The following is a 13,068-nucleotide window of genomic DNA, read 5'->3' as shown; positions in this document are numbered from 1 at the left end:
TACCTCTAAGTCCCTGTGACAATGAAAATATTATCACCTACCTCATACGCTCGCTGTGAGTATCAAATAAATAATGAACGTGGGAGGGAAGTGTTAACATCTCTTCTCTTTGTAGGTAAATTTCACCTTGGATTAGTTTACTTTTCGTCCCCCAGCTTTACTGAAATACAGCCAACAAATAGAATCGTAAGGTATTGAAAGCGTTTAACGTGACGACTTGATATTCATACACACTGTGAAAGAATTCACCTTCCGTTAACTTTCTGGCTCAGGACTCTTGGAAGCCTGATAAATGTGGCTAAGCAGCAATGCTTATGGTACAAAGAAGCCCTGATGAGTAAAAGTCCTCGGCACTGGGAGATTAATGAAAGTATTGGGGGTAAGTCACAGCTTCAGGCTACTTTTATAACTTGGCGTGCCTTTTGTTGGGAGCCCTGGAAACCATGGACCCCACAGAACTGTGAGAAGAGACAATGGCTCTTTGAAGGGGCTTGAAAATTCTAAATCAAGGCAGACCATGTGCCCCTGTGTATGAATCTCATGGCCTCACCCCTGCCCTATGACTTTGAATCCCAGAGATGAGCGCCTGTCTGCTTTCAGCACTCCTTCCACGGAAGAGACATTCCTGGCGCTGCCTGCCTGCTTGTCTCTGTCCTGTTTTTCTAAGTGAAACTAATGCCAAGTGTGGCCTTTGGCAGGGTGTGAGCTGGATTATTTCGGGAAGCCTCAGATCTTCCTGCATATAATAGCTAACTCACAGTAACTCTTCAATAAACGCTAAGCCCCACCTTTATTATCATTTTGTCATAAATAATATGATTATGCGCTTCTAAAAGACGTTCCTGTTCTACTAACCTGTCCTCAAACTCACTCTTATTCAAACTGAGATTGGAGGATTGACCAGGTACTCGAGACCATATGTGGAAAACGAAGCTCAGAACACCCTTTGTGATTTTGCGGAAAGGGTGGTAAGTTAACTAGAAAACTCAGCATTTCCAACGATCTGATCTAAAAATATCACAGCACATCACTGGGTTGACTCAGCGAGTTTCATACTCCTTTTAAAGATGATCAGAAGGTACCATAACTCTTTATTAGAATATTAAAATAAAACATTAATCTCTTCCTAGCCATTTCGATCTTGGATTTTGTGCTTGGTACCAACCTTCTTGGAAGGAGGAGCTAGAGGTCAGCTGGCACAAATAACACTTGCATGGTTCTTGTGTCATGCTCTTGCCCAGCAGCAGGTGCAAGCCTTCTCATTTGCTTTCCGTCTAGTGTGAGAGGCGCCCACAGTGTGCTCACTGGTGGAGATGGCTCATTTTTCTCTCCTATGACAACCCCGTTTTTCCCAAGCTGAAAACATGCCCAACCCAGGCAAGTGATCTGTTGACTCTTTGCCTTGTGTTTGATTTATCAGCTTTTCTTGTATCTAGGAGTGGTCCTATATCCCATTTTTTGTCCAATAAATGGCAGTTGAATTCAGCTGAGAAGTTTTCCTTTTTGGAGAAAGCTGTAGCTGGCACTGGTGCTTCCTCTTTCCTGCTGTGGAACTTGGGTTGGATGCCCGGAGCTCCAACAGCTGTCCACGAGGTAACAAACAAGAGGAAGAAGGGTTAGCACATTGAGGTTGGAGGTGCAGAAACACAGGAAAATCATGGGTCTCTGAAAGCATGGTGGACAAGTGGAACCAACACCAGCCACTACCTATCTCCCAGGGTTTTTTTTTTTTTTTTTTTTAAGAGTTATTTTATTTTAGAGAGAGAGAGGGAGAAGCTGGTGAGTGGGGGGAGGGGAAGAAAGTGAGAGAGAGAGAGAGAGAGAGAGAGAGAGAATCCTCAAGCAGACTCCTCACTGAGCATGGAGCCCAACACTGGGCTCGATCCCAGGACCCTGAGATCATGACCTGGGATGAAATCAAGAGTCAGCTGCTTCGCTGACTGAGCTACCCAGGGAACTCCTGAGCTTTTTTAAATTAAATGATAAAAATTAATTGCCATTTGTTGGAGTCACTGTAATTTGTGCTTTCTTTTTTCTTCAACCTTATACGCCTGATGTAATATATTTATCTACTTTTTGCCTTGCATTCTTTTAGAATTTTTTTTTTAATATTTTATTTATTTGTCTCAGAGAGAGAGAGAGAGAATGCCAGGCAGAGGGAGAAGCAGGCTCCCCGCTAAGCAGGGAGCCCGGTATGGGACTTGATCCCAGGACTCTGAGATCATGACCTGAGCTGAAGGCAGACACTTAACTGACTGTGCCACCCAGGCATCCCTAGAATTTTTCAAATGATTTTTAGTTTTAGGCTTCTTAAAATTTTTCAAATGAAATACATTTTTCTAAGTTGCCAGATTAAGAACATGACACCTCCACCCACACCTCACATTTCTTCGTTCCATGAAGTGTGAGATTTAATGCCTCTTTAAAGTTATAATTCACAGGTTAGCCAGAGAGAGGCAGGTTGTTTCCCAGACACGACACCTACAATTCCAATAGCTACACATTAGTTTTATATTCTTTTCTTTTGCCACACTTTATTTTTTTTCATTTTGTTTTATTTCTTTTTCTTTAGGTTCTGAACATTTACTCATTGGAGCCAACTTTTCACCGGAGAGGGACAACAGAAAGGGAACAAGGCAGGAGCATGTGTTCATTACGATTCTTTAAATAAACTTGATTTTGAAACAAGGGCACTATTCATCACGATTAAGAATGTTCTTGCATTTAAAAAGAAAACATAAGTTAGGTGATTTTTATTCATAGAACAGTGCATAGGAAGCACAAAACGTGGTTATCTGCCTCAAAATTTTTATAATGAGAAGAAATAGAAAATGCACAATTTTCAGAAACGATTATAAAATACGAGGAAAAATGTGAGTTTCCCCAGTAAACTTGAACTTTTACATTTAAAAATTACTCTATTTCTCCTTACCAAAGCTAAACGCATAATGAGCCTGAGAATGTTTCCAGAGCCAGACGTAGTACAATGTATGAGCTCTGTGCTTTTTCTCACTCAACTCAAAGCTATTCTCTGCTTATTTTTTCAATATTATCCTTTAATTAACTGTTTTTTTTTCTTCTGTGACAAGAAACAATAAAGAGTGAATTTAGAATTCCTTTTTTCCTTTAAGCACTCAGGGTTTTAACTACAGCTTTTTTCTTTGTACCAAGGAATGGTTGTAAAGAGTTATAATAAGAGAAGATGGTATTTTGTTTTATTAACTCCGGGGTTCATGTTAGGAACGTGGTAGTTGGGGAGACTTGACAATTTGTTTGCCTCACAGAGCTAACAGAGAGCAATGAAAACCCATGTTTTCCTTTTTTATTGAATATATTTGACACATCACATTGTGTAAATTGAAGGTATACAACATGTTACTTTGATACATTTATATATTGTAATATGATTGTCTTTGTAGCTATACTTATTATGTTACATAATTATAGCCCCATATTGTTGTCTGTATCCATTATACTGTGCATTGAAAACTGTGGCTTCTTCGCTATTCGTTGCAAGTGTGGACCCTTAAACACCGTGAATCTCATCTCCTCACCCCCCCATTCCCTAGTAACCACCATCATGCCATCTGTTCTGTATGAGTTTGACTTTTTTTTTTAAGATTCCACATATAAGTGATGTCCTACAGGACTTGTGTTTCTCCACCTGACTTATCTCACTTAGCATATGTGCTCAAGGCTCACCGTGTTGTCTTAAATGGTGGGATTCCCTCCTTTCTCATGGCCGAATTCTCACAGCACATCTTTTTATCTAACCATCCATTGATGGTTGTTTCCATAGCTTGGCTACTGCTAATAATGCTGTAGAGACCATGGGAATGTATAAATCTCTTTGAAATACGTATATATATTTTTATCTACTGAGTTACTGATGCATGAGAGTTGCGTGTGTGTCTAGGGCTGACCCTCGTGTGCATAACATCTAAGGATGTTTGGAGTTTGTATGTGTCCGTACATGTACTTGGGTCGCCAAATAAGGGTGAGTAAATGCCAATCTGATTTTCTGCTGAATGATTTGGTTATAGCACTCTATTTCCCCAGACGATCTTACGATTATGAGACCGATCTCCAGAAAGAGGAGAGGACACACACATACACACTTTCCCCCCACTTCCTATGCCCCAGCGTCTGGAGGGGAGGAAGGCGACGTGCTTCAAGCCTAAGTCTCTCTTGTGCCATTTAGCTTGCCAGCTCTTCCCTCAGTACTCCCCCCGGGTCCTCTTGGGCCCTGGAAAGGCCAAATACCTTCCTGAGGGCTGTGTCTGCTGCCAGGTCCCCTGTGGGTGGGAGGGAGTCGGTGTGCGCTCTGCCAGTAGCGTGGAGGCAGGAGAGCACAAATAGCTCATTCTATACCTTCTTCACGCCGAGCAAAGACACAGCGGGGCTTGCCCAGGACCTCCGGAGCTTGGAGACATTGCTTCCCTCCTCCTGGTCTGCGTGATCTCTCCTCTTTCTTCAGTTCCAGGTGGTCATGTCTGACAAGGCTGGGAGAAGAGGCCTAAGTTACGTGACTGGGAAAATGGTGGGTTGAAAAAAGACACTCAGATATTTCCAGGGGATGATTGAAAATCATTTTTATTTCAATCACGATTCTTAGGAGCTTTCATTTTATTGATATTTACAGGTAGTTGTCTTCTTTCAGCTTATTGTGGGAAGCGTAGCTACACAGTGTAGCTAGGGAGTGAACTTAGTACGTAGAGAGATTCGTTTTGCTTCAGCAATCTCTCTAGCACCTGTGTATATTCCCCCATATGAAGAGGTATCGGGTAATATAGGTTGTCCTGTCATTTCAAGGCTCTAATGTAGAGAACACAGGCCTGATTCTCTGCACTTGCCCAGTGCTCTGTGCCCCTGCAGGGACCTCAGTTTAATGCATCAGCCACCTGTATGCCTTGCAAAGTGAGGGTCCAGCGTGCTCTGACCCAGGGAACAGACAGAACGTGGCAGGGAAAATAAAATGACAGTACGAGAGAACCCGGATGGGCATGTGTGCGGGGGGAGGGGAGGGTGCAACACAGGTGTGTGAGTGTCCGTGTGCGTGTTTCTCCATTAAATGAGGGCAGGTCTGGCAAAGGGGAGGGTGGCTGCAGTTTTGATGACTTCTAACTCCTTAGAAGATTTTGCTTCCCTTCATGCCTAGCAGCATAAGAGGTTGGTAAGGTTCATCTCTGGGTCAGCTGGGCCCTGTGATGTCTGTCCTGGCTACCTGCGTGATGGTGACGCTCACATGAAATCATGGGCCTTCAGATATCGTCAAGTGGGGGGCCAACGTGAGGCGTCATCTGCCAGAGTCAGCACATCCCTCCAGGGATCCACTTGCTGCTGGGCTCATGCTGGAGCAAAAGCTGTCACTCTGAGCCTTGCTCTCTTCCTCCTCTGTCTGCCAGACAGGCTTCATCCACGACCTTGGAAGCCACCAATGGGACTAAGATGACGGAGCCCTGGAGATCTGAGACCCAGACCCCTCCTACATTTACACTGTATGGGACTATTGGCACAGCATGTTATATATATGGAGAGTTTCAGGCTCAGATGTGATCATATTGCACTTCCAATTCTTTCCCTCTTTTATTTGACTTTTCCTCTTTTATTGGACTACTGGCAACAAAGCTAATCCCATGCTTAACTGACAGGACTGCTCAGTCAGATGTTTTTGGTAGAATTCTGTGTGCTTCCTTCTTTTCCCTTTATTTTCTCCTAGCCTCGTCTTGTGCTCATTTCCCCGCAGTACTGCTTCTGACTCTTCCACTGACACTCCCACCCACTTCCTGCGGAAAGTACAGGAAGGAACGCACAGCTCCTGTGCGAACATCCCACTGCCCGCGCACCTTCTTAGTCTTTCATTCCACGGACTGCCTTCATTTCCAGCTTCAGGTCTGAGGCATCTCAGGATTCTCTCTGACAATGACAGTGCCTGTTGGCTGAAGTCCTGACAGTACGTTGCATTGTCCCATGTCCTGGAGGCCCTGGGGAGGGTTCCGGGAAGAAAGGACTTCCGGGTGAAATGCCCTCCCTACACATGGCTGGAACAGAAAGATGCAAGAGGGACTGAGCCCGAGGACACAGCTCAGGAGACTGGTGTCCTGTGACTGTGCATCGAGGAAGAGCCTCCCAACGGAAATGCTACCTCTCACCCCCCAGGAGATGGAAACAGGCTGATTTCACTGTCCTTTTGCCAGGACAAAGGTGTGCTGAGGAAAAGCCTGGCTGCAGGGTGGGCCTAAGCTATTCATTAATGGACTTCAGGCTGGTTGGACGCTCAGCAGCTGAGGGAGCTCGGGCTTCACTGACCTTGCCTTGTCTGTAAGCTCCACCGTCGTCCCCACACGGCCTCATGAGTCCTAGGCCATGGCAAGCAGGGGCCGTTTTGCAGTGTGTGTGTGTGTGTGTGTGTGTGTGTGTGTGTGTGTGTGTGAATTAAAGTCTGAGTTCCTACAGAAAACAAACTTGTTTGTCGAATGTGCAATATTAGTCACCGTTGTTTTGTTTATCTGTGTCTGTTTTCCTCTCTAACAGGGGTCAGTCACTGAGAGGTGGCTGTTCTGCCTTTCTTTAGGGTCCTAAAGCGAGGTCTGAGCGGCAAGAGGGAAGTGGATGGGGTGGGCAGCCATTTTGCAGGTCAGGAAGAACGGCCAGCCTTCCCCAGCTGTGCCTCGGATGTCCCGCACACGAGCAGGGAGGTTGCCAAGTAGAGAGCAAGAGTACGGCTCTGGAGAAGCGCAGGAGGGAGGAATCAGGCCGTAGGACCCAGAGAAAGTCTGGGACGTGGGAGGTTTGAGGTTCAGCTTTGGAGTGATTCTCAGCCCGCCTGGAAGGAGACTGCACCCTGGGGGGAATACAGGAGGCTCACTGATGGCAGAAGGCATCGGGGTTCTCCATTTTTCCTGCTGCTATTTTCAAGTGACTTGTGTGTCCTTTAATCTAAGACCCCTGGAAAGGTCCTACGGTCCCCTCCTTTCTCCTTAACAATGGCTGTGGTTTCTACCTCGTAGATCTGTGTTGATTTCTTGGCAGGGTGATGGGAGAATTAGCAGTGCATCCTGGAAAGGTCACAGCAAATGTCCACAGGAATTTAATTTAAACCCTAAAGGTCATTAGCTGTTTACAGATAGGATGAAATTCTACTATACCCACCTTGAAAATGAAAGAACTAGTATTCTGAAAATGAAGTCACGTGCTCACTACGCTGGAATGAGACAAAGTGGGGTTTGATTTACTTTTTCCAAATTCCTAATCAAGCACTCTGTACAATGGATCGGATGAAAAGAAACCTTACCTTTTCTTATCTATTTGATTTTGTTCTGCAAGAAGCGGGTGAATATTCATATCAAATTTGCTATTAACCCTGTGTGTTTGCTCAAATATTGCTTCACTTAAGTTTCACAACCTCGTTAAATAGGAAACAAAACACAACAGGAGAAATCTTTCCTTACAGGTAAGTGGGGCCGTAAGACTTCTCCAGAGTCATACAAATCATGCCTGGGGGATGAACACTTGAGCCTCCTGCCTCCTTTCTAGATGCAGTAGACTGGATTTCTTGCTTACGGTGAAGGGGTGGTATGAAGGCCATCCTCCTATGCCCAACAGAGACATAGTAGAAAGGCATAACACTAAAGAACTGGGAGTTAGAAGGTTCCAATTTCACTTCTGTGGGAACGTGGATGAGTTATCCCTCTTGGCTTAATTTGGAAAAAAAATAAAATATAAGCTCCCTAAAGTACATTTTCGCCCAAAAGTTTTGGTTCTGATCATCACTTAGGAGGAAGGTATAAGGGCAGGAGAACTTCTCTCGCCATGAGTTTGCTGGGGGCGGCTCTATCAACGTCAGGACCCAGAGGCTGGTGCTCAGGACATGGAAAAAACTGATTTTGTCTGTGCCCACAGCCAGTTATGCTCACCAGGGTTCTGGAAGTAGATAACCGCACAGCAACCGTACATTTCATTCTCCTGGGATTTCCAACACGGCTGGCCTTCCAGCTCTTGCTCTTCTTCGTGTTCCTGGCAGCCTACCTGCTGACCCTGCTGGAGAACGCTCTCATCATCCTGGCCATTCGCAGCGATGGGCAGTTGCACAAGCCCATGTACTTCTTCCTGAGCAACCTTTCCTTCCTGGAGATGTGGTATGTCACAGTCATCAGCCCCAAGATGCTGGCAGACTTCCTCAGCCATGACAAGACCATCTCCTTCAATGGCTGCATGACTCAACTTTACTTCTTTGTGACCTTTGTCTGCACGGAGTACATCCTCCTTGCTGTCATGGCCTTTGACCGCCATGTAGCCATTTGTAATCCACTACGGTACCCAGTTATCATGACCAACCAGCTGTGTGGTACATTGGCTGGGGGATGCTGGCTCTGTGGGCTCGTGACCGCCATGATTAAGATGGTTTTCATAGCCCGACTCTACTACTGTGGCACGCCCCACATCAACCACTACTTTTGTGATATTTCTCCACTGCTCAATGTCTCCTGCGAGGACTCCTCCCAGGCTGAGCTAGTAGACTTCTTCCTGGCCCTCATGGTCATTGCCGTACCCCTTTGTGTAGTGGTGGCATCTTATGTCACCATTCTCAGCGCCATCCTCAGGATCCCTTCTGCACAGGGTCGCCAAAAGGCATTTTCCACCTGTGCCTCGCACCTGACAGTTGTAACCCTCTTCTATTCCACTACGCTTTTCACCTACGCCCGCCCCAAGCTCATGTATGCCTATGATTCTAACAAAGCGGTATCCGTGCTCTATACTGTCATTGTCCCCCTCCTCAACCCTGTCATCTACTGTCTGAGGAACCGTGAGGTAAAGGCGGCCCTTAAGAAGACCATACTTTGCAAAGGACGTGGGTCCAGGGAAGATGTGGCTTTGAGTAACTAAGAACTTACAGAATCCCCTCAGGCCTGAGTCGGGAGACGATGACTGTACTGCCCACAGCCCACACACTGCCCTTTGCTCATCTGTCAGCCTCCAGTACTTCAACACCGCACGTGTGCGTGTGTGTGTGTGTGTGTGTGCATGCATGAACATAGCTAAAGAACCATAGTGTGTGTGTGTGTGTTTGTGTGTGTATGGGTGTGCATGCATGAACATAGCTAAAGAACCATAGTGTGTGTGTGTGTGTGTTTGTGTGTGTATGGGTGTGCATGCATGAACATAGCTAAAGAACCATAGTGAGTGTGTGTGTGTGTATGGGTGTGCATGCATGAACATAGCTAAAGAACCATAGTGTGTGTGTGTGTGTGTATGGGTGTGCATGCATGAACATAGCTAAAGAACCATAGTGTGTGTGTGAGTGTGTGTGTGTGTATGGGTGTGCATGCATGAACATAGCTAAAGAACCATAGTGTGTGTGTGTGTGTGTGTGTATGGGTGTGCATGCATGAACATAGCTAAAGAACCATAGTGTGTGTGTGTGTGTGTATGGGTGTGCATGCATGAACATAGCTAAAGAACCATAGTGTGTGTGTGTGTGTGTATGGGTGTGCATGCATGAACATAGCTAAAGAACCATAGTGAGTGTGTGTGTGTGTATGGGTGTGCATGCATGAACATAGCTAAAGAACCATAGTGTGTGTGTGAGTGTGTGTGTGTGTATGGGTGTGCATGCATGAACATAGCTAAAGAACCATAGTGAGTGTGTGTGTGTGTATGGGTGTGCATGCATGAACATAGCTAAAGAACCATAGTGTGTGTGTGTGTGTGTATGGGTGTGCATGCATGAACATAGCTAAAGAACCATAGTGAGTGTGTGTGTGTGTATGGGTGTGCATGCATGAACATAGCTAAAGAACCATAGTGTGTGTGTGAGTGTGTGTGTGTGTATGGGTGTGCATGCATGAACATAGCTAAAGAACCATAGTGTGTGTGTGTGTGTGTGTGTGTGTATGGGTGTGCATGCATGAACATAGCTAAAGAACCATAGTGTGCGTGTGTGTGTGTGTATGGGTGTGCATGCATGAACATAGCTAAAGAACCATAGTGTGTGTGTGTGTGTGCGTGTGTGTGTGTATGGGTGTGCATGCATGAACATAGCTAAAGAACCATAGTGTGTGTGTGTGTGTGTGTGTTTGTGTATGGGTGTGCATGCATGAACATAGCTAAAGAACCATAGTGTGTGTGTGTGTGTGTGTGTGTGTATGGGTGTGCATGCATGAACATAGCTAAAGAACCATAGTGTGTGTGTGTGTGTGTGTGTGTGTATGGGTGTGCATGCATGAACATAGCTAAAGAACCATAGTGTGTGTGTGAGTGTGTGTGTGTGTATGGGTGTGCATGCATGAACATAGCTAAAGAACCATAGTGAGTGTGTGAGTGTGTGTGTGTATGGGTGTGCATGCATGAACATAGCTAAAGAACCATAGTGAGTGTGTGTGTGTGTGTGTGTATGGGTGTGCATGCATGAACATAGCTAAAGAACCATATCCCTGAGAGGTAGCCTCTTCTAGCTCAGCAGAAGTTTTCAACATTTTCCAAAAATTATTTGAAACGAGGCCAGATTTTGCTCTTTGCTAAAATACAAAGTCCACGAGAGCACAGATTCGTGTCTGTCTTCTTCGCCAGTGTGTCATCTGTGCATTCAGCCGTGGCTGTCACATAGCAGGTGCTTAACACATGTTTGTGGAAAGGATAATTGACTAAATACATGTTTGAACACAGAAGATGAAGATGGGAATTGTGAATACATTTTGACGTTTTGGCCCTTCCGGTTCCTCCCTCTCCCCCTTCTGATTCTTTCTGTCCTACCTCTTTTACTTCTCCCTTCTCTCTGTTCCATCTTCCCTCTTGCAGACTTGGAGATTTGCTCCCTCTCTCCCTGCCTCCCTCCTTCCCTCCCTCCTTCCTCTTAGTGTCTCAGAGACACTGGAATGTGTTCATCCAAATAAAGTCATCATCTTACCTTAATTGACTCATTTGTGGATTCAAACGTTCAAAACCAACGAGAGGCCCAAGCTTTGTGAAAACCCCAGTAAAAATTTAGAATGCGTATCATCTGTTTTCAAAATGTTAAGCATTAAAAAAGAAGCTTTTCTATATTTGCTTACCATAGATTTTATTAGCAATTTCTTTTCACTTCTTATATGGCAAGTTAGCCTTTTTAAAATCTGCTTTGTAAAGTATAATTCCATTCAATAAATTTCACCTTTTTAAAGTATACTGAATTTTGGAAATGTATACAGTTGTCAAACAACAACAATCATTACATAGAACATCTCCATCGTCCCCAAAAGTTTCTTTGTGCCTTTTTTCATTAAACCTCTTACCCACACCCCAGATCTAGCCACTGGCAACCCATATGCTTTTTGTCACTTTAGCTTTGCCTTTTCTAGAAATTCACATGCATGGAATCAGACAATCTGCAGTCTTTTGTGTCAGGTTCACTTATTATGCCTTTAAGGTTCTTAATTTTTTTTATTGAAGTATAATTAACATGCAGTGTTAAGTCAGTGTCAGGTGTACAATATAACCATTCGACAATTCTATACATTTCTCAGTACTCATCATGATAAGTGGACTCTTAATCCCCTTTATTATGTCTTCCAACCCCCAACCCCATGTCCCCTCTGGCACCCACCAGTTTGTTTTCTGCATTTAAGAGTTTGTTTTTGCTTGTCTCTTTTTGTTTGTTGATAGGTTGGTTTTGTTTTTTAAGTTCTGCATACAAGTGAAATCATATGGCATCTGTCCCTCTCGGTCTGGATTATCTCATGTAGCAGGGTACCCTCTAGGTCCAACTATGCGGTCGCCAGCCCCATCCATTGACAAAAGCCCCTCAGCGCAGCCCAGGGAGAGCGCCCTGCTCTCAGTGAGACCGGGGCCCCACCGAGGGACTGAGGACAGGCATCTAGTCCCACTGCTGACACCTCCCAACTACAAGCCCGCAGATGCCCTGAAGATCCTTTCACGCTGTTGCGTGTATGGGTTACCTGGGATTGCTGAGTGCTATTCCCCTGTAAGGACAGCACAGTCTGATTTTCTCTGCACCAGCCGATGGGCATTTAGGCTGTTTCTAGTTTGGAGCTGTTATCAATAAAGCTACTATGCATGTTTAAAACAAGTTTTGTTGTGATTATAGACTTTAATTTCTCTCCAGGAGATGAGGGTTGTTACAGCTTTGTTACCACATAATAGGACACATTTCTGCTTACGTTTATGAAAAGATAGTCAAATATCCCAGAGTAGCCCAACTATTCCACATTCTTACAAGCAATGTATGAGAACTCCAGGTGTTTACAACCGATGGTTGTAACGTCATCGATGGTTACGAACGTCAAACTTCCCATGTGGTCATCTGAGAGGGTAGATGATGGTCTCACGTGGGCGGACACTTGCATTGTCCTGATGGTGAGCACATTTTCATTTTTTTTTTATAATGATTTTTTATTATATTATGTTAGTCACCATACAGTACATCCCCGGTTTTCCATGTAAGGCTCGATGATTCATTAGTTTGTTTGCAATTTTGAAAACTTCTTTGTGCAATTAAGAACCTTTGTGCAACTGATCAAATATTTTCCTCAAATTTTCAACTAGGATTTTTGTCTTCTTATTATATATAACCTTTAAGAATCTTCTTATACTCTGATGCAATTATTTGTCAGATATATGTCTTGCTAATACACTCTCCCACTTGGTGGCTGACGCTTCATTTTCTTAAAAGGGTGTTTTGAAGAGCCATTTATCTTTTCATAGTTTTGGAGGCTCGAAGTCCCAGATCCAGGTCCCTGCCAATTCAGTTCCTGATGAGGACTTGTCCTGGCTTGCAGGTGGGCTCCTTCTCCTTGTGTGCTTGTATGGTGGAGAGAGAACATAACCACTTTCAGCCTTACTAACCTGCGTAAAGGCCCAGTCTCCAGATACAGTCACGTTGGGGGCTGAGGCTTCAACACGGGTGTTTGAGGGACCACAAACATTCAGTCCATAAGAAAGAGGGTGTAGGATTGATACCACTTTCCCCTTAAATATCTGGTTAAAATCCACAGCTGAACTAATCTGGACATTGATTTGTAAAGAGTTTTTAACTATAAAACCTATGTTTTTAATAGATATAGGAATATTCAG

At 44.5% G+C, this 13,068-nt stretch overlaps 1 protein-coding gene across 1 annotated transcript; it reads left to right on the top strand.

Annotated features, from left to right (window-relative positions):
* Window positions 1–7,908: 7,908 nt before the first annotated feature.
* On the top strand, window positions 7,909–8,886 carry OR6Y1 (olfactory receptor family 6 subfamily Y member 1). The gene has a single exon (XM_045784835.2). The coding sequence runs from the start codon at window positions 7,909–7,911 to the stop codon at window positions 8,884–8,886; it is 978 nt and encodes a 325-aa protein (XP_045640791.2).
* Window positions 8,887–13,068: the final 4,182 nt, after the last annotated feature.

Source organism: Ursus americanus, chromosome 2, assembly GCF_024610735.1.
Source record: "Ursus americanus isolate L20-20 chromosome 2, mUrsAme1.1.p, whole genome shotgun sequence".
Lineage (NCBI taxonomy): Eukaryota > Metazoa > Chordata > Mammalia > Carnivora > Ursidae > Ursus > Ursus americanus.
Note: the sequence above shows the minus strand (reverse complement) of the source record. Positions and strands in the feature narration are given on the sequence as shown.